Raw genomic sequence first — 23,178 nt, forward strand, 5'->3', positions numbered from 1 at the left:
TGTTTTGATGCACGTTTTGGTGAAGAAAATAATCAAAGAAAACAGTATTTTTTTCAAATTCAATCCCTTACAAGATTTCTAGAGTATATCATTACCTTCCATGTTACTCGGAAAAGCACATGGATTTTACCGCATTTCCACTGGAAACGACCAAAATGCTTAGGTTGTCCACTTTACCCCCACAACCCCTAGTGGTAGGTGTTAAAAACTACAAGTAGCCACACTTCTTTCAGCAGTTGAAACGCCTAGTTCCAGATCAGCTCAAGCTAAAATTCTATTTCATATTAGAAAATTACAACAAATCTGAACGTATCTACTCACAGTTTGGTGTAGGCTTATAGAGTTTAGGTTAGGTTCAGTGTAGGCTATTCAGTCTTGGAAGGTAGTAGTTACTGAAATTACAAATCAATTTGGTACTCTTATACATATCTACGGAATAATCTGACCGAACTCACTCGTTGTGGACAACTACTTTAGGTAAATTACTCTCTTATAATTTCGTTTTCGTATGAATCGATTGTGATGATTCACCTAGTTAGGGTCAACATTAGTTAATGAATTTTATAATTATTTAGGCAATAAACGGGCTTACACTTCACTATCGCTCAATTCACTTAGATAAGGGATAGTTTAATGGGTATATAATGTGGAAATTTGCGGTTTTCCGATATAATATCTAAGTAATAATTATAATGCACATTCACTTCACCATGCTTTGAGGGCTCGCATTCATCGTTATTGGTTTTGTTTTGATCTTGCGATGCTACAGAAACTGCAGGTATTGTATTGTCACGTCGGTTGGTGCGAGTGGTTCTCGCAGGGCCGACGTATGAGACCTTCAGTGGCAACGCTTAGGTAAGGTTAGCTTAGGAACAGTAGGTATATGTGTGAAACAGCATTTCTTCAAGAATTCTTTCTACAAGAAAGTTCTCCAAAATTCGTTTAGAAAATCTCCTCAAGATTCATTCGGATAAGGCTACAAGCATGATCAGTGATCACAGAAATTCATCAAAAATATTTTTCCATAAGTAAGATTCCACCTTGTAGAAATCTCTAAAAGAATCTTTGAGGGACTTCGTTAAAGCTCATCTGAAGGATTCCTTGAAGAAGTCCATGACATAATCCTTGAAGGACTTTATGAAGGAATTCGTAGCGATATTACTGAAAGTATGCTTGAAGAAATTCCTAAAACAAATCCTTGAAGAAATTCCCAAAGAAATACTTGGAGGAGTACCTGAAAGGACCATTGTAAGTATTCCATACCCAAGTAACCACGGTGCGGTGCTGAAGCCTTATTGCATGTAGATATACGGTGTGTTTAGAGCAACTCCTTACTTTGCATGAACATTTAAGGTTGATTTAAAGTGGAAATGGCAATTATAAGACTGAACTAAGATTATACCAGTATAATCTTAAATTGATTCTATAATTGCCCATTTCCACTTTAAATTAACCTTTAGTTTGCATGTAAAGTAATGATTGGTCTAATTACACCGTATATCTGCATGCAATAAGGCTTCTGCACCGTGGATACTTGGGTAATCAATTCTTAGAAGAGTTTCTGAAACAATCCCTGGAACAAGTTCTAAAGAGAAACTTAGAGGATTTTTTGTAGAAGTCCTTGAAGTAATTGCTAGATAAATCGTATGAAAGAAGGAATTCTCGCAAAAAAAATGTTTCTTCTTTATTTTATACAACTTTGAAGAAGGTAATCTGGAAGAATCCTTGATGATATCATAAAAGCAATCTTTGAAGGGAATGCAGGAATGATGATTTTCTCTTCGGCATTAGGTAAACAGTTTTCTTGGATATTGGTTTATTTTGAGCTGTTTTGATTTTAATACAACAAATCTATACGTTTTGAATGTATTTAAACTAGTTCAATAGTCATCACGGCTTTTAACTTCTGGGAAGTTGATTGAACGTATATTTTCCCCATCACTTTTTTTTGGTAATTACAAATATGTTGAAGGTCTGTAATGAGAAATATTAATTATTCTCATAATAATATTTCAATATGAGTCGCATTTCAATAACTTTAGGTTTCAATGCATCCATTTTTTTGCCTTTTTACGTTAAAGCTAATCGTTTTCTAACGATGTACCTTCAATATTTTTTGAAAATTGTGTGTTGTATAACTTTTAAGGCAGTACCAAATTTTGAAACGCCCTCAGTAATACTGAGGATCGCGTACCCTTTGTTGATTTTTCATTTGACAAATAATAATAAAAAAAAAGACAACAATTATTCTGCACACACGTATATCGTTTGAAATTATATAATACCATCCTTATTTATTGGCCAACAACGATTGATTAATTCTGAAAAGTTGCTTATTAAGGCCGGAACAAATTTCATTTTCTTCTTTTGCCACAGTACTCGTTGACTCGTAAAGGGGTTAATAAGTAATAAATAATAATAATAATAATAATAATAATAATAATAATAATAATAATAATAATAATAATAATAATAATAATAATAATAATAATAATAATAATAATAATAATAATAATAATAATAATAATAATAATAATAATAATAATAATAATGTCCTCTCGGCAACCGGAATTGTCCCAAAATCTCTCCTGAGGTCCCTAGACGAGCTGGAATTGAAGAAGGACCTGAACAGCATCCTGAAAGCGGTGATTCTTGGAACCTGTAGTATAGTTAGGCGGTTCCTGAATCATCACAACTGAAAGTACATCCAAAAGCAGACTCATTAGGATAAGCTAAAAAAAACGGCTAATGAGATCCACAAAAAAAAAAACAAACAATTAGGCAAAACCGTTAAACTCATCGGAGAAATTTTTGTTAAAAATTATTGTAACTAAATATTATTGAAGTTTTTGAAGTTCGTATTGCAGTCACTCCCAAGAACCCTGACTTTGTACAAACGATTTCTTGAAATAGTCGTTGGACTGTCTAACCTCGGCCAAATTTATCAAGATTTAAAATCTAAAGTTTAGTTCCAGGTTTTGCCGAAATTTTACAACTTGAACTGATTTTTTTTAAACTTATAACCAAGGCAACATAGAATTTAAGCCTCAATCCAGTACTCTTAATATTGTAACGGAAATGTAGAAAAAAAAGTATGTATGTGGTAGAGGCAACAGCATTTTTTTTTTTTCATTTTGAGAAAAAAACTCAAGTATGAAAGGGTTGGAATGAATTCGAAAAAAAAACTTCATGCAAAACCGAGAGTTTTAAACCTGAGACAATCATTGGAACTGGTTTATACTTGAGGAAGTTTTGCACTATGTAGAATGCAAATTATAGCCAACAAACTGTTTTAATGGTAAAACCCACGTAATTGATTTCCTTGGATTGATAATCAATTCGGATTGGAGTAGAGGTAGGTGACTTGCTTTCATTGAAAATTCATCGAAGAATACTTACTTTTCTTTTCCGAAGAATGAGGTAGTACAAATATGCAACGCGTGATTCAAGTTGATTGAGCGCATTGAGAAGCTTGGCAAATCAGTTATCATTCGCATAAGGGGGTGATTTATTTAAAGTATTTTCGAAAGTTTTGTTATCTTCGTCATGAGGGGTGTTTGTCGGCCAGATTGTGTCAAACTTTTTTTTTTACCTATATAATTTAGTTTGGGAGAGTTTTGAAGTCAATTCTTGGTTAATGGGTTTTATAAAACCCTCCATAACGAAAACATAGAACAAAACCAGGGGGCCCATATAGCCGAGGCGGTAAACGCACGGGTATTCAGCATGACCATGCTGAGGGTGACGGGTTCGATTCCCGGTCGGTCCAGGATCTTTTCGTAAAGGAAATTTCCTTGACTTCCTTGGGCATAGAGTATCTTCGTGCCTGCCACACGATATACACATGCAAAATGGCCATTGGCAGAGGAAGCTCTCAGTTAAAAACTGTGGAAGTGCTCATTGAACACTAAGCTGAGAAGCAGGCTTTGTCCCAGTGAGGACGTTACGCCAAGAAGAAGAGAAGAGAACAAAACCAATAATAGCTGAAGCTGAAAATTCACAAGTTCGAAAGTACAAAACGTCTAAGGCACAAAACTTCAAAAAATGAAAGAGTGGGGTTCCTCTAGACTTTGAAAATATAAAGAACTCACTATTTGCTTAGATTACTTTTTTCGACGTTTTGTCTTTCGACGGTTTGTTCTCAACAACAAGATCTAAAGACTATCAAATATTTCAAAGCGTGCTTGTTAGGTTTTTCACTTTCGCTTCACATTTGAGTTATCTGATATTTGATATCTGTAATACAACTAAAAACCAGGGGGCCCATATAGCCGAGGCGGTAAACGCACGGGTATTCAGCATGACCATGCTGAGGGTGACGGGTTCGATTCCCGGTCGGTCCAGGATCTTTTCGTAAAGGAAATTTCCTTGACTTCCTTGGGCATAGAGTATCTTCGTGCCTGCCACACGATATACACATGCAAAATGGTCATTGGCAGAGGAAGCTCTCAGTTAATAACTGTGGAAGTGCTCATAGAACACTAAGCTGAGAAGCAGGCTTTGTCCCAATGAGGACGTTACGCCAAGAAGAGAGAGAGAGAATACAACTAAAAATGTAACTACTTTTTTTCGCACACGATGATATTTATTTTTCAGAAGAATGACACACCCCCTCAGCAGTGTTGTGCGAAAAAACACAGAGGTAAAACTGCTCTACAAGTGCCCTACATCATCCTACATACATACATAACAGGTGCGGGCGCAAACCGCTTCCTGTGTCAAAATTCCGTCACCTGTCTCGTTCTTTTAGCGAAAACGTGAGAAAGTATCAAATGCCTGGAGCACATCAGAACCCCTACAAGAACGGCCCCACACAGGTAGGTACTGTATTTTCGGCAAAGTCGAAAAACTTGACACCGCGTTGAACACACCACAAACCCGCCAGACCAACGCAACTGCCACGCGATGCCATCGCGGCAATGGTGATCCTAAAAATGCACCTTCGTTCACATGACTACACATGAGTGCACGTGAATGGAGGACCTATTATTAACCCTCCCTCCTGCACTGGTGCTGCCAGGCCAGTATTAGTCAGTTGGGTCGTATGATTCATGGTGCTATGCAAAACACCCGCGTGTGGAGACGGAAAAAATGTATAACCATTTTTAACAGCTCCGTCGTCACTTGGTACTACCCGGTGAAATTACCACGCACGGCTGTTGCAGTTTAGCAGCGGACATGTGCTCTGAGGGGTGCGCCACTCCACTGCACTGCACTGTTCTTGTCCGACACAAGCAAGAAAGATAACCATATCGAGTTGCCACGAGCGGTAACGAGTGGCGAAAAGGTACACCATCGTAGCCAGCAGTAGCATTCCACCACAAAGTATGATAGGCGCTGCCCGGTGTAGTTTGTTGCATTGCATAAATAGCTACAGTTACAGTTGATGACTGGCGTACACACAGCAGTAGGTACTGCACTGAATCGAAGCAGAAGAAATGTACACCTTTCCGTGAGTGAAAGTGACTTGTAACTAAACTTTGGTGTTGATAGGAAAATGTTGTAAATTAAAACGTAGTTTACATCACATTACACCGCATTGAGAGGTGATCCTGTAACAACAGACTGATAAACGAAACAATGCTACAAATTTCATATTATGAACAAGGAACAACATTCATCATTTTTCCTTCAAAGATTTTTAAAATATTTAAAAAAACATAACTGTTTCAAAGGTTACATGCCGTCGTTAACATATGTCAGTTGAATTTCGTTGTAAACATCAAATTGGTTTAAGTCAATTGGCATACTATGAAGCTACAATAATCAATTTCCTCACATCACTCTCACGTGTTTTCTCACACTACTGTACTACACACGAGACAATTTCGGTAAACCTAATTGGAAATAATAAATTTAGAGCTTATATTATGGTGGTGGTACAGCATCGTAGAAGCCGTCATTAATTAAAAGTGATAATTACTTCATCACTCGTTACCGCTGATCGTTGATTCGTGCGAGACTTCACCGACAACATCCACCCAACGAAAGCGAGATGATGTAGCATCACCAGATAGATGATGGAGAAGAAAGTTGTTGTGATGATTTTTTTCCCCAATATCATAGCCAAGCCGAGCCCCCAATCAAGTGTACCAAATAAATTGGATTTTGTAACAACCTTGACGAGATTAAATGGAAAAAGCCGGTCATACCTACTTCATCGAGCGTCTATCATCGGAGGCAGAGCTCAAAGAGACCTATTATATGTTATCAAATTTCAAAAACAACTTCCTGCTAATCCAAACTCCCGCCTCCCCTTCGATACTTACTTTCAGTTCTGCTTCCTGGAACACTTTTGCCTTCTTCTGGTGTTCGGCTCCGCTCTCTGCCTTCTGCTTTTCGGCGTCCATCACCTAGGGAGAAATCAGAAGAAAAAGAAACAAGAATAACATAAGCAAAAGTGATAGAAACCTATTTCGGCGATAAGATGCTTTTGGGTGTTTTGTATCCCCCCCCCCCCAAAATCCCAAACAAATCACAATTGCGGGCGGAGGTTTTCCCCGTTTTAGGTTTTAGCTTCTCTTCCGCGGTTATGTATGTCACGAACAGCTAATGCATTAGTTTTCAATTGAAGCTTTCGCAGAATCTGAATTCATTATTTTATGCATAGCTTTATCTGCCGTCCTCATCCAATATCCAAGTGCACTTGCACCACGCGAAATCATAGTTGGACGCTAAAGTGGCATGAAGTACGCAATTTTGTCCAATCAATTACTATTCGGATCACGTCACAGCCATCGCATCGGCGAAACGAAAACAAACAAAAAAATAAAATCAGAGAGCGACCACGGGGTTTTGAATTTGAAATTCGCGTTAGATTTGGATGGTATTCAAGTCACGAATATACAGCACTGCTACACTACACTAGGTATTAATGGCAGACTACCAATGGTATGATGACTGTATTGAGCCTAGGGTTTTTCAAAGGCAAATCTTTTTCAGAAGTATGTTTTGTTATCCAATTAAACCATTAGATTCGATTACTGATGTATAGTAAAACACATAGATGATAGAAACAAGCAATCAAAAAGTAGTCAGTGTGTTTGAATCAGTCATGTATCAATTTAGTTTCTGAAAGTTTTCTGAAAAACTAATTGCTACTTGCTCTTTTTCAAGAGAAATAGGTATGATATCTAACGTTCAGCTCTACCAACCTACAGTAAGTCAAAAGTTAGCGTTCTGTCATTATTGTTTGGAGGTTGGATACAGGTTCATGCAGATCGTTGATAGAATCTGGAGATAGAATCGGTTGTGCAACTTTGTCATATAATACTGCCTGGAACGTTGGGGCTGCGAATTCTTCAATCAGGATCTCCAATGGCAGTCGAACGTCGCGGAACTGATGCCTCCGGATCTTCATTGCTTGCACGTGGTCGAAACTGATTCGTATGAGACTGCGTTAGTCTCTGTCGTCTACCAAGGTCCAAGAGCAAATTGTAATTCAACGATCATTTGCGTTCGACGCTTACTCTGGGCTTCTATGATATCTGGATGCCATATGGTATTCAGCAAACACAAAACCGTCTAATCGAAATTCACGGCGGGGCTCCGTGCCGCTTGTTTAACTGGATGTTCTGTTTTTCGTTCGGAGTTGCTGCAAAAGCAGCAAATCCATAGTGATTCTAACCATTTATCCCACGAAAACATCCGCTAGAGACTTCATATGGGGTGAGCTTTTGTTAGGTGTTGATCGATACATGGAAGGAAGGTTTGTTGATGTTCTGGAGTTGATGGTGTTTCTCCTTCACTTAGCTATTTCAGTCCTCTTTTCAAAGAATCCATAAATTATTCGTTTAGCCCGTTAGATGGTGGGTGATATGGAGCTGTGCGAATGTGCATTCGTTCCCGAGCAGAGGAGAATATCATAATAATAACAACTGAATCACAAAACCTGTTTTTATATCTTGGTTTGTTATTATTACCTTATTGAGGCATAACTTTTCCATAACAAGTTTTGTTGGGCAATCTGATTTCGTTATGATCCTATTGTTATATTTTCTTTAAATAACATTTTAACAAGATATTCTGTTGTAGAACAAGTTCTGTTATTATTGCATTATTGAGAGTGCATCATCAATAGCACAACAATAAAGTTGTGCAATCACAACTACACTATGCGAGATTTACAGCAAAAGAAATGAAAAAGATAACATTTGCTGATTTCTATAGAAAAAGCCATGTTTGGAGTCTATGAGCCATATCTTCGGTGTCTATGTCGGTGTCGGTTAAGCTGATCTTTTGACATGGAACTAAGAATTACTTGTAATTTTTATTTCTATTTAGTGCGATTCATTTCAATGGAAAAAAATGAAGAATTTCTGTTGATTCTATTTTGGAAATAAAATAGTGAAGAACCATGATCCACCATAACTCATAAACAAAATTGAAATTGAAATTACCTCAGGGCCGTTTGGGCCAGGAAGACTGGAAGCGTACCATTCTCTTTGAATGACTGGCTTATGAGTTATAGTGGGTTATGGCCTTAGACATGGCTGTTTATTACTTTTTATTTTCGAAATTTCTGTTTTCATTTTTTCCACTGAAATGGCTCGAACTTAGGGGTTACATACCTACCTTGCGAGGATGAAAAAATCTTTGTTACGATTCTGATATTATAACCCATTATGCATCCATATTGTTATCAATAACTTTATAATTTCAAAATTTGTTATTGAAATATTGTATAAATTCACTGTTATTAAGTTGTTATGAAACTAACAAAACGTATTATTTGACTGGTCTTCCAGGGACATTTTTTTGTTATGATTTTTGTTATTTTGCCGCTTATGACAGACAAGTTTATAACATGGTATGTTATGTTAATAACATGAAAATAACTCTTTGCGTTACTCAGTTATTTTGCCAAAATAACACATTTTATTATGCTGTTGGTATTTTCTTCTGCTCGGGTTCCAGAGCTGCCGGAAGGGACCTAACGTGTGCTTCTCTGAATCGGGCAGCAATGATTATGAGCTATAGCATTCCAGACGCCGACTTGATTCCAGGTGCAAGGCGGTTGTATTGAAAAAGTCCTTAATGAGTGTTCACCGCGAGCACCTTGAACTTTATTCGACCTCAACTTGCAGGTAGACATCTAACAAATCGAGACGGATGAAGTAATGGCGAAAATATCGTCTGGATGGGACAGCTGATAACGGTCGGACTGCAGTGCTTCATTCAGGCCGGTGGAATAGTCTCCACAAATGCCAACCAATACGTTGTCTACTTTCCGTACGACGACTATTGTGGATGCCCAGTCAGTTGGTTCCGAGACGCTGAGGGTCCGATACCCAAGTAACATTTTTCAGTCAAATAGACTAGAAGAAGATGTTAAAAACATCATAAACCAAAATAAAAGGTATTAGGTTTTATGACGGTTCTCAAGTCAAAACCTCTACAAGACAAATTGGTTATCAAAATGTTACATGGAAAATGTTTCATATCTGCTCCGAGATAGCGGTAATGTTAGATGCCTGCATGAGACAAACCAGCCAAGGGCTGAAGAAAGTCTCGTTAATAAATATAAAATCAATGTCATATGCGGAATCATGTTGTAATAGGATCTTGACTCTGTTGAAATGAACTGGATCGAATTTGCGCTTGCTGCTGATGTGATGCTTACCATGTGGATGCTGCTGGACCTCAATTTTTCCTTCAGATCTGGAGTAGTGGGCTGCATCAAGGTGGGGAGAAGCTTGACGCTAGAGTAACCTTCCTTGCAATCTTGGCGTTTGCACTTCACACAGGTGTGATCGGTGAAAGGACAGTCATGAATGTTGTGAGAATCACCACGTGTCCAAGAGGGAATTTTGAGAATCGTCTTCATAAGTTTCTTTTGATAAAGAGGGATGGCGTTGACACATAGGGTATTCTTGTTTTCACCATCTACGTATCCTACTTAAGATTCACCATCCGATGGCACTCTTACACTGATTGTCCAACGTAATTTCGCTTGCCGTTCCTTCAGTTGCGGCCGCTACCTATAGTCAGCTGCTAGTTTTAAGATCAATCTGTCACGGATGTCTGCGTCTTTGGGCGATTGGGATCCACCGAAGAATCACAAAGTCTTGAATTGATTGCTTGAAAGCTTCAAGAGTTGGAATGCTTCACAATGCTTATTCACCATTGCCGCATATGAAGTAAAATCTTCCGCTTCGATCTTAAAGTATTCAACACCAGAACCATTTTAATCGGGTTGCTATCCGACATCCTGATGACGTGATCCGCCCACCGTAGCCTCCCTGTTCTGGATCGATTGTATCATACGCCGATTGAAAATCGACGTACAAGTGATGCGTGGGCACGTTCTATTCGCGTCATTTCTTCAACACCTGCCGGATGGCGAACATCTGGTCCATTGTAGCATGTTCACTAGCGTGGGACACAAAAAGATATTGTACTCCTGTACACATTTTGAGTTCCATTTTGGTCCCATATCAACTGTGTAAAATTTCAGATCGATCGGAGAAACTATATTTTAGCGCCAGCCATTTTAAGTTTTTATACGATTTAGTATGGGGAAAATGACATTTTCAAAGAAAAATCGCCACAGGTTGCCCCTTAACCCCTAAAAATAAATCGGTGAATGATTTCTGTTGAAAACTTTACGAGGAACCAACCCTCCGAAGACCGCAAAGCGATCTGAGGCATGTGAAAAAAGTTATTGACTAAAAACCGAATGGCATGCAAACGCTGTTTAACAATAAATAATAAAATCTCGTTATTTTATCGATCGGGTGAGGCCTAATAACTTTTTCCACGAACGTCGATTTGCTATCTTCAGAGGTCTGATTCCTAGTGAAGTTTTCTACAGAAACCATTCGTCGACTTATTTTTAGGGATCTAGGGGTGACTCCTAGCGATTTTTCTTTGCAGGAGTAAAATTTCCCCATATTAAATTGTATGAAAAACTAAGAATGGCGGGCGCTAAAATATAGTTTTTCCAATCGATCTGAAATTTTGCACAGTTGATATGGGACCAAAGTGGAACTCAAAAAGTATACAGGAACTTGAGTTTTTCCATTTTTTGTATTTTCCCATATAAACCGTGTACCAGGCTAATGTTCACTCATGAATCCAGCCTGATATTGCCCCACGAACTCTCTTACAAACGGTGATAGACGGCGACCAAGGACTCAATGATTTTCTCGTTTCCGTCAGCCATTCCGGTCGTCCATTGAAGAGCAAATATTTGTTGCTGCTGGTGAGAAATCAGTTGGATCAGGTGTAGAATGATATTGCTCATAAGTTCCAAATTCCCACTATAATCACTATAATACTCAACACGCAAGAGATTATAGGTAGACAGGAAAAGATTTCGTATCTAATCATAGAGCTTTCTAAACTGTTTGCAAACAGAATGTTTCAGAAGAATTCTGTTTTAAAACGGTTTTATCGGTAGCTGTTGTGGATCTTCAAGTTAGGGCAAGGAGCATCAAGGATTACCATGGAATACCGCATAATACCATGGATTATCATAGAATGCCATTGTTGAGTATCGCCAAATACTGGGAAAAATGACGAAGAAAACAATCATAGCAACGATTCCAAAAAAAAACATGAAAATACTTATTGTACGGACACGGTGGCAACTCGTGTGCTGCACTGTATAAAACAAAACTGTTTCAAGTAATGCCCAGATGGACATCAGCAGTTATAACATTCTAACCAAAACATCACAATCACCATTTGCGGTCAATCATTACGACGATTGAGTAACAGAACTGGTGGAACGTTCAAAAGGTATCCAAAGGGAAAGTCTCATCAGCATTGGATTGGAGCCAACACACTCGAACCAATGCACAATTTTGAAACGGTGGGTGCTAGAAACATACAAAAATTCCTACATTAGCTCTGCGTTATGATTCAACACTGATCATCGTGAAGAGTAGCCGATTCTATGACATTTCCCGGAAAATCATTTGCCGGAAAGACATTTCCCGGCAAACATTTCCCGGAATGACCCATTTCCCGGAAACCCATTTTCCGGAATGTCCCATTTCCCGGAAACCCATTTTCCGGAATGGAACATTTCCCGGAAAACTGTTATCGCTATTCCCACACTCATTAAATCAACCTTTTTATGAAATGCACAATAATTGACTCATTTTGGTTGGTATTCATTGAAGAACTCAAGCAGGGCTTTCAGCGTTATTTCCAAATCTTCGAGAAAATATTAGCAGTTATCACTACATTTTGATTGAACAGCCATTGTTTAATGAAGGAAAATTCTCTATGACAATTCTGGCAGCTATGATTCCAAAAGATGACATACAAAAGAATAGCTTAAACACAAAGAATGGAATTTATCTTATTAAATGGTAGCGGATGCATTTTTCGCATAGTTTATAACCTGTATACTCTTGGTTCAAAGTTTCCATACTATTTGCGAGCTCTATAGGTGGGTTGCAGATTAGTCAATACTAGCTCAAGCAATGAAAAAGTCGGCTCGTCCTTCGACAACACCTCTGAAACCTACACATCAGACGCGAACAAAAAAAAACAAAAATAAAACGTTGAAATGAAAATTAAATAAAAATGGGAAAGTCAAAACTTAATTACTAATTTAAAGAAGAGTATACTGTATAAAATTTATCTGTAGCTCTCACTTTATACCCTCTTATTGTTTCTCTCATATGTTCTTTGCCTTCTTGATACTAAACCTTAAAACTGTAAATGACAAGAGGCCAACTTCAACTGTTTGCCTAATGACTCATTTGGTTTAAGGTGAAACGGGACGCCGTGTTTTTTTTCCTATCTTGCCTCTCTTTCTAACAATTTGCCTCGCGATTTTGAAGATGGTAATCTCGAGTTCTATCGTACTGAAGATGCTGAAAAACAATCAGTATATGCACTGCAAGTGAGCATACACAATGATAGATTTTTGTTGCAAAATATGAAGTAGAATCTGAGATTACCATCTTAGTAGTAACAGAGCAATGGCGGATATTTCCCCGACCGTCCCGTTCGTCCTTAAGGGCGATTGGCAGAACTACACTTGAAATTTAGCGGTCAGTAAGGGCCTTTCAAATGACTACTGAGGTAATGGTGTAGCTTATTAGGCCGAAAATACATTTGTCCTCATTAGTACTACGCCAAATGGTCATTAGGCTAGATTGAAACAAAAGCGATCGAAAAACAGGCCTCGAAAGAACAGTCTATTACTAGAAGAAGGGAAAAACTGAAAAGGTGCAATTGACAGTTTGGCAATTAAACAAATCTGTAACAGTCTAGCTTGAAAGAACACCATATTTTCAAGAGTAGGAAAAATATCAGATATAGTTAATAGCTTGGCCGCCAATCAAATACGCAACGTTGTAACTAGAAAGAAGAGTCTATTAAATAAAGAAGGGCAAATAGAAAGCAGCAAGTACCAATATAAAACACATGTTGGTTATTTACCATGTATTTTATTGGCACGTGCTGCTTTCTATGTAGGAGATTTGCCCTTTTTTATTTAAAAGGCTGTTCTTTCTAGTTACAACATTACTTATTTGATTGGCGGCCAAACTATTAACTCTATCTGATATTTTTCCTTCTCTTCAAAATGTGTTGTTCTTTCAGGTCGAAAGAACAACCGATTTTTTAAGAAGGAAAAACATCAGATGGAATTAATAAATTGGGTGCGAACCAGTTCTGTAACGTTACATCGTTAGAAAGAACAGCCTGTAAATTGAAGAAGTGTAAATCCCTTATGCAGTTAGCAGTGTTCAACTATATAAATGCACCTAGAACAGCCTTTGACGAAAAAGAAAAACAATTTGTTATTGAAAAGCCAGTCAAAATATGTCCATTCGGCTCAACGGTGCTGGCTCTACTGTGTTGAGTGAACTGAAACGAGAATATGAGTTCGATTTATTTATTAAGTTCTACAATCTTGAAAAAAAACATAAAATTGTTTTAAGGCTCGATTTTCTGGAAATTGATCATCTACTTATAAAATTAGTCGTAATAAGAAACAAAAAACCAGATCATGTTTAAAGATTCTGAAATATCTTCTGAGGTATCTGGTTTTCCTAGAATTGCCTTTCCGGGAAATGGAGCATTCCGGAAAATGGTTTTCCGGGAAATGGGTTATTCCGGAAAATGTCTTTCCGGGAAATGGGTTATTCCGGAAAATGTCTTTTCGGGAAATGGGGTATCCGGGAAATGATTTCCGGGAAATGTCTTTCCGGGAAATAGTATAGAACCGAGTAGCCACGCGATTCAAAAACATTCCTATCAACTTAATGTGGGGATTCAAAATAGGATGGGAGTGTGCCTACTGACACAAAACAACATCAATTCCAACTCATTCGTATGAGTAAAACCATACGGATTAATAAGCACGAATGGAAATTATTCAAAAAAGTAAAATGCTTTAATTTTCTGTGCCACAGCTGCTATGCTTGTGATCGTACAGCAGCTATTAGTGGATAGTTGATTATGCAGTCCCACATATGGGCTTGGCTCCTCACTTACGTAGAGGAGAGGTACCATGTGAGGAAACTAGCATTTCAATTTGATTTATATTTACTCTCTACTGCCCTAGTGACCACCATTTGAGGGTATAGGTATGATGGACGACATTTCAAATGTTTTCCCAATTTAAATGCTAAAACTGTGCTCCAGATATTCTTATGATTCTTTTCTGTATAAACGTTTCTAATTACTATTAAATGACTAATGTACATATTCAGTCATTCTTCCAGATAAGCAGATCTGCAGGAATACCCCAAGAAGTTTTTCACAAGTTTCACCCAGTCAAAATTCCCCAAAAAATTCTCCAAAATATTATGAGCAGTTCATCAGAAATGGTCATACAAGTTACAACAGAAATGAGTGATATTGCCGAAAATTTTTGAAAAAAAAATATCTCAATAAATCATCTCGGATTTCTAATAAAGATTCACCCCACCGCAGTTCTGATAGAAAAGCTTCGACAGATTTTTTTAATTAATTTCGATACAAATTTCGTCAAAAAATGTTTTCCGGGACTCTTTTACAAGTCCTTGCAAAATTTCTCCACATTTTTTTTCAGGAATTCTCACAGTTCCATCTTATATATATTTTTCTGTTGTGGGGCCGTTCATAAACAACGTAGACTTTTTGGGGGGAGGGGGGAGGGGGGGGGGGTTTGATTTTTTTTTTTTTTCATTTCTTTGTATTTGTGAATTTTAACTTATTTGCTAATTCTTCACAAGGGGGGGTTTGACCAAAGTCTACGCTCCATACAAATTTCAAAATTTTTGTATGGACAAAAGTCTACGAGGGGCGGAAAGGGGGGGGGGGGGGGTCTGAGATTGCCAAATTTTGGTCTACGTGGTTTATGAACAGCCCCTGTTTTGATTTTTATAACTTCTACAAGAAGACAAACTTTTTTAGAAATTGTTTTTCAAAATTATATCACGATTTTCCGCGAGAAACTTGTTTATATTTATTTTTTTACTAAAATTCTACCAAATTATTATTGTTGTTGTTCTGAAGGAGCTTCTTCAGAAATTGCTTCACTGATTGCTACTTTTTTAATATGGTAGAATATCTCCCTAGAATTTCTCAAATGATGTTGTAGTGGAGTTCTCAGAGATTTCATAAGATCTTGTTCCAAAACCTTCACTAAAAATGTCCACAAGAATTCCATCAGTAAAACTAATTTCTACTTGGCCATCGGCATCAAAATCACCACAATAACAAACCCCCACCCATCATCATCACTGTCAACCATGTCAACGCACCTTTATCGTGGCGTGATTCAACATCTCCTGCCAGGCGTTATCGAACTGCCACTCGTGGGAGTTGCTCATGAAGCGCTGCTCCGCCAGCGCCACCGTTTCCTTCGCCGCCGCGTGGATCTCGTTCGCCCGCTGGTACTTGATCGCCGCCGCCTGACACTGCAGCTGGGCCGCTTTGGCCTTTTCCAGCGCTTCGTAGTAGGGGCGGGCCTTGTCGATGCAGCTGCCCAGCTTCTTGGACGATAGCTTCAGCCGCCGGGTGGACTCGTTCATCAGAATCCGGAAGGTTGATTTCGCTTCCTGGAAATTGGGGAGAAACGAGAAGAATAGAGATGATGAGTATAATGGATTCTTGGGGCTTTGCTTGCTAATTGCAAGGCGTCAATTAAAAAAGCATAGAACATTATAACTCGGTCGAAGCGAACTGAATGTTTTGGCTATAATTGTACCACGAACTGATTCAGATATATGAGGAAGGCAGAACACATGAGAGGCGTAACGAGGTCGTTATTCACTCTATTAGATCGTTGTTATTCGGGAGGCATACTCTCAATTGATTATGGTTTTCCCACTTCCGACAAGAAGCGCCTTGCCACACTTCTCTGAAGTGCGTCTGCCTATTTACCTAATTACCGAACCCGAACCTATCCCAATTTCCCACCATCACACTAAACGAGCTAATTGCTAGGCTTCAGCCAATAAGAGTTTCATGATGATGCGATAACGGTTCTGCATCGTTGGACACTCCAACCATTAAAAACGCCACTTTCGCGGACATTTCCCCATGACAAGATAATTCTGACTCGTGACGCACAACCACAGTGATTCGAACTGATGAACGATAAAACATGCTTATCAAGAGTTTGACACTTTTACGTCAGTGCACGGTGTGTAAAATCTTAACACTTGAATCTACTGATAACACGTACAAGTAATTCAAACCGCTAGCTTGTCATGGAATTTAATTTCATTAGAAACCTGTCATTTTTCGTTCAGCAGTTCATTACTACTGTCGGTTGAATAAAACCCATTTATTTTTGCAGGTGCTAGGTGCCTGACTGTCTCGTAGATTTATGGGTTCTGTGTCACATCTTCAACCATTACGGCAGCCAGCGCCATGCGTGTGACTGGTAAGCAACAATAAAATCGGTCATATGAGCGTTCAAATGGCTTTCTTGGAGTCGTTATCAACGCTTTCAGCACCATTTTTTGCTACGAGGAATTTCAGTGGAAAAATGGGAAAACTCGTTGATATGGAAAAAGAAAAATAGCAAAGGCAAGACCATTTCACCGTTTCAAATTTGCACGACATTTGATAAATGAGAATAATGCGTGGGCGGGTTCACTTTATGTGGTAAGGTACACCGGGGCAAGTTGAAACGGGTGGGGGAAGATGAAACACGAAGTTTTGAAATAGATTTCAAAACAATTTGGAAATTCTTTCTTCACAAAAAGAATGTTTAAATCAAAAACTATGTGTAACGGCAACTAAACTGTTTATCATCATTGGAAAACATAATGTTAACCGGCTGTTTCATCTTGTCCCACCCGTTTCAACTTACCCCGGTGTACCTTATGCAGTCTTGAGACGAGAGTATCATTCAGAGTTTTCGGTATGTTCGCGTCAAGTGCAGCACTCTATAACCCATTGCTCGCTATCGTTCACGAATACCAAACGAAAAAGAACATAATTCTACAATCACGCTGAAAAATGACGCTTGTTTGAAACAATAAAACGCATGGTTGATTTTCAAACTGAGCATTTAAGGTTGAAGGATTCATCATTGATATCATCGTCATCATTGAAATTCAAAAAAGCAGTTTTCTCGTTCAAAACACAAATGTTCGTTATGAAAATGTATTCACCTCGTTTCAGATGGATACAGGAATGCAGTGAATACATTTTCATAACGAAAATTTGTGCTGTGCACGAGAAAACTACTTTAGAAATTTCAATGATGGCGATAATATCAATGGCGAATCCTTCAACCTTAATTATTTCAAAGTTATATTAATCTGTTCTTTCATAGAGTAGGTTTTTATATAGTACTCAGGAAATCAATAGATCTCCTGTAACTCCTGAAATTTCTAAGAGGACTCCATCAAAGAGTCATCCAGGAGCTGCACTAGGCAGTCTAGCATGAACTATTTTTGGAAAACTCGCTACAATTTCTTGTGTTGTACTCAATATACAGATTTTTGAATTTGCCTAAAGTTCTTCCAAGAGTCTGGACAGAAGCAGCTAGGTACGACTTCTCTATGAATTCCTTCAGGCATTTTTCAAGATATTTCTCCTTGATGTCTGCCATAGGTATCAAATTTCTTAGAAAACTTGAGTTTCACTAAAAATGTCTCGACTCCAAAATCTTCAAAAAATTCCACTTTTTTGCATACGTAAAACTTAACCGAGTTCTCCAGGAATCCCGAGAGGGCGTGAACTTTTCTCAGAATTATTGCTAGGATTCTGCTGTCAGGGCTTTCCCTCAAAAAGTCGTTCATTAATCTTCCAGAAATCTTGAAATTTCGCTCAAGAAGAATTCGGAATTTTTTATATGAATTTGTCGAGACCCATCAGAAACTACTAACATGCAGGGGATAGACAAAATGATCGGGACGGGCAAAATTTTCACTTTTCAAAAAATGTTCAACTAGCTGTAACTTTTCGAAAAGTGCATCAAATATTCTCAAATTTCAACTGTAAGTTGATCAACTAGTTGTGTATCAGTGGACAAAATTTCAAAAAAATCCAACTATTCTGCACAAAGCTATAAAGATTCTTGAAAAAGTTATAATTATCCGACAGCCAACTTTGAGCAGTTATATCTCCGGATTCAATGAACCGAATGCAATGAAATTTTGACCATTTATGACTTATATAATGAGCTCTGAAAACCGTTTGACACAACATTAAATTATTGACAAGAGAAAAAGTTATAGCGATTTTATTTATTTTATGATTTTTTAGTAAATATGTCTATTTTTAATATGCATCCCAATACATTTTCTATTGATTGAAGGCTATGTTGTTGTTGTTTGTTTCCATCAAAGCATATTTATATTCAAGACAATTAGAGGAAATTTAAATGAACTATAATTAGCATCTTGAATTTTGAAACGATAGTGAAGTTTAAGAAAATTTGGTGTTTTATTAGAAAAATAAACTAATCGTAATAATTTTCTTCCGTGTTAAGAATTTTAAATTGTGTCAAAAGTTTTTCAAAGTTCATTATGTAAGTCATAAATGGTCAAAATTTCATTGCATTCGGTTCATTGAATCCAGAGATATAACAGCTCAAAGTTGGCTATCAGCTAATTATAACTTTTTTCTAGAATCTTGATAATTTCATGCAGAATAGCCCGATCTTTTCCAAATTTTGTCCACTGATACACAACTAGTTGATCAACTTACAGTAAAAATTTGAGAATATTTGATGCACTCTTCAAAAAGTTACAGCCAGTTGAACATTTTTTGAGAAGTAAAAATTTTGCCTGTCCCGATCATTTTGTCTATCCCCTGTATATAAAATATACACAGAGACAATATTATGAAATAACTTCGGAGTAAAAATGAACATTAAAACCACAAGCGATAAAGCTGACAAAAAATCAGAATTCTGCTAAATACAATGAAAGCTTCTGAAAATATCCAATTTTCTTGATGAAACCCTTAGTTATAACTTGTCTCTTACTCGAATTGTGTCAAAATAATTTTGTGTCAGACCTGCAATTTCTAAAAAAAAAACTCACAAGTTTTGATGAAAAAAATAGAAAAAATACTAATTTTATTGTCATATTCCAATAATAATTGCTTATTATGCAACTGAACTGAATTGCAACTGAATATGTACTATATCTTTAAGAAATGATACAAAAATGTATGTATAAGTACTAGTCAACGTTGATTGACGAAACTGAATAAATAAATTTTATCATGGGCAACCATGGCGAACAAATGATAAAAATCAAAAAATATTTATGCCTGCCAGTATTACCTTAAAAAATCGAAGACCTAAATCATTTGTCAGTCTTTAAATTATACCTCATTTTCTCCAAAAATCCCACGTATCGTAAACCGAGGACAAATTAATCTCTGGGTCGAAATTGATCAGACGTTTTTTCGTTAGATAACGCATAGTTTAGATAGTTTCCTTATACATATCGGTTAGTATCTGATCCCAACAGCACACGACTGGTAAAGAAACTGTTTAAAATGTGTTCAGCGATCAATTTCTTATCAATTTTAGCCCATAGATCAATTTGTCCACGGTTTACAATACCTGTCCAGACATTTTTCTTCAGACTGCCCCTCTACAAAAAGCCTATCGACAACTCTGTTAACGTTGATATCAGTATATTCAAAACTTGATTGTCACCAATGCAATACAGGCACCATGAAAATGTTTCCCGGTGCCTTTTACAATTTTCCGCGTAATTCCCATGGTTTTCCCGGATGGTATTCATATCACACAAGGTTAACTATGAAGTTACGAGAATAATTATTACCACTCTGCTGCAAACCGAACTCTAATTAGTCAAAGTTTAAGATAACAAGCTGCACCATAAATCGGACGACGGTGACATAGTGGAAATAAAAACGGCTCGTTAAAAGTTCACAATAATTGGCAACATAAAACACGAAACCCAATTCTCTACTATATGTAAGTTGCAGTAAGGAAAAGCTAGCATAATTACTATCGTCTTCGTGTTGATCACATTCTCACGTGCAATGGAAACTTCACACTAGTCGTTTTTTTTTTTGTTGAGAATCCCTCTCTTATATTTTTTTTTCTTTTCTTTGTGTTTTTTGATAGAATGATTTATGTTAGCATTAACATTTTAGTTTTGAGAAATTTCTACTGGAAGTTTCATTGACAAGCAAACTTCTGTTAAAGGTTTTTTTTTTTCTTTGCAAGTAGTAAAAGTTCCCATAGTGCCTCGGTGTGCATACATAGTTTTTAGTGCTCCCGAAAAAACAAGTATTTACCTAGTGTTCCCGGTGTGCCGCTAACGCCCTGGGGAAGGAGAGGACTTGGACCAGGCGATGGACTTGGATCATCGCAGATCGTGGTTCGGATGAACTACGGTTCGAAAAAGATCCGCAAACAACAGAAGGAGATTGCGGTGAAACCTCCGTTTGCCGATCAAGCGACAAAACGTCGTCGCAGAAATTCCTTCGGTGGAATGCCGTCATCCGCGGACCAGCTCAACGTCCAGCTGCCACTTACCCAGCAGGGGAGTTCATCCGGAACGTTATTGGCGTCGAATCAATTCGCGTTGCTCTCTGACGACGATGATGAAGATGTCAACAATGGCGGTGGTGATGGTAGTGCTACCACTGCACAGTGGTCAAAAACGTGTAAAAGAGGTGAAGAAAAGTCGGGTATCGCTCCCACTAAAATCAGGTGTCCGCCGATTTTCGTGTACGGTTCCAGTGTTCCCGCGCTCAACCGAATGATTGCCGTGACGTCTGTGACGAAAAGTGATTACCTTCTACGGGTGAGCAAGCATAACATCCAGATCAGTGTGAAAACCAAACCGCACTTTTCTGATGTGGTAAGCACATTGGAAGCTTCGGGAATCCAGTTCTACACACATGGAACTAGTGATGAAATTCCTGTGAGAATTGTTCTCTCCGGGCTGCCAGTGTATCCGGTGGAAGAAGTGATAGAAGAACTCGCGTCAGTGCACGTACATCCGACTAGTGTTCGCCAGCTGTCCATGTCGAAACACGGTGATTACGCGCTCTATTTGCTGCAATTTCCGAATGGTGCCGTTAAACTGCAGGACCTTCAGAAAATAGACTCGCTGTTCAACGTCATCGTTTGGTGGAGGCACTACTCCAAGAAGAAGTCCGACGTCGTCCAGTGCTTTCGATGCCAACAGTTCGGCCACGGAATGAGAAATTGCCACCTGGAGGCAAAGTGTGTGAAATGTGGCGAACGGCACCAGACAGCAGAGTGCATTCTACCAGCAAGAGGCGGCACAGCTGCCAACGAGGACCGCTCGCAAATCCGCTGCGCCAACTGCAGTCAAAATCATACTGCGAACTACAAAGGATGCCCTGCTCGCCTCAAGCATCTGCAGGATTTGAAGGCCAAGATGAGAACGAGACCGAACCCGAGGAACAGCTCAGTGAAGGTTTCAACGGTGCCTGTACTAGCCCCCAGTCGGCCGGGTGGTGACTTGAGCCACCTGCTGGGAAGCATCACAAAACCGAATCTTTCGTATTCTCAAGTCGTCCAGGGAAACCCTCAGCCCGGGTCGTCTAACTTGTTCACCGTCGAGGAGTTCATGTGCCTCGCTAATGAGCTTTTCACCAATCTTTCGAATTGCCAATCGAAGGCAATGCAATTCCTCGCCCTTAGCGAGCTCATCATCAAGTATGTCTACAATGGCTAATCCTAACTCACTCAAGGTCTTGAATTGGAACTGCCGTTCTATTCGAAACAAGGTTGAGGAATTTTTCCACTTCCTTGAGAATCACGAAATCGACATCGCTGTGATCACGGAGACCTGGCTCCAACTCAACAACTCAATGTATCACGACAACTACAGTATTGTGAGAGCGGATCGAGATTCGCCGGATACCACCCGTGGGGGAGGAGTAGCGATTCTGGTGAGGAACGGAATTTCTTACTCCAAGCTGGAAACTTCGACGCGGGCGATCGAAGCTGTCGGCATAACTGTGGCGGCAGATCCAACACCAGTGAACATCATCGCTGTCTACTATCCCGGCTCGAATAATAGGGCAACGCTCTGCCAGTTCAGACGTGATATTCGCCAACTGTGCAGCATCGACGAGGCGTTCTTTCTGGTGGGTGATTTGAATGCGCGGCACAGGTTGTGGTACTGCGCCAAATCCAACAAAGCAGGACGAGTCCTGCACCAAGAGTATGAGTCCACGGACTTCTACATACACGCTCCGGAGACTCCCACCCGTATTCCTGCTGGACGGGGGAGGCCTTCTACCCTGGACTTGGTGATCTCCAACAACCTGGTGCAGATGTCGAGGCCGATAACACACGTCGAACTGTCGTCGGACCACCTGCCCGTAACCTTCACAATCAACGCTGAGATTCCAGTAGCCCCGGCGGGAAAGACCATCCGCTGCTTCGATAAAGCGAACTGGAGCACATTCGCTCGAAAAATCGATCTGGAAGTCGACCTAACGGCAGATTGGATCAACGACCTGGACCGTCCGGAGAAAATCGACGATGCAATCGCCAAAATCACCGCGATCGTAAAGGCAGCTGAAGAGGCTGCTGTCCCTACGCGTAGAATCCTTCCAAAAAAGAAGGAAATTCCCGACGAGCTGAAGCTGCTGATTCGTTTGAGGAATGTTCGGCGCAGGCAGTTTATTCGTAGACGTGACCCGCTGATTGGAGCGGTTGTACGCCACCTGAACAACGTTATTAGCACCAAAAGCGCAGAACACCGGTACAGGAGCTTTGGCTCCATGCTGAAGAAT

General features: G+C 39.0%; 1 protein-coding gene across 2 annotated transcripts in view; it reads right to left on the bottom strand.

Annotated features, from left to right (window-relative positions):
* LOC109399100 (SH3 domain-binding protein 5 homolog) overlaps nucleotides 1–23,178 on the bottom strand; it is a 120,783-nt gene that overhangs the window by 24,405 nt on the left and 73,200 nt on the right. For both annotated transcript variants that reach the window (XM_019671541.3, XM_019671540.3), the window contains exons 3-4: nucleotides 15,714–16,010; nucleotides 6,270–6,353 (exon numbers count right to left, since the gene is read on the bottom strand). In XM_019671541.3, coding sequence (XP_019527086.3) covers nucleotides 6,270–6,353; nucleotides 15,714–16,010 — 381 coding nt within the window. The remainder of the gene's footprint in view (nucleotides 1–6,269; nucleotides 6,354–15,713; nucleotides 16,011–23,178) is intronic.

The sequence above is a fragment of the Aedes albopictus genome, chromosome 3 (genome assembly GCF_035046485.1).
Source record: "Aedes albopictus strain Foshan chromosome 3, AalbF5, whole genome shotgun sequence".
Classification (NCBI taxonomy): Eukaryota; Metazoa; Arthropoda; class Insecta; order Diptera; family Culicidae; genus Aedes; species Aedes albopictus.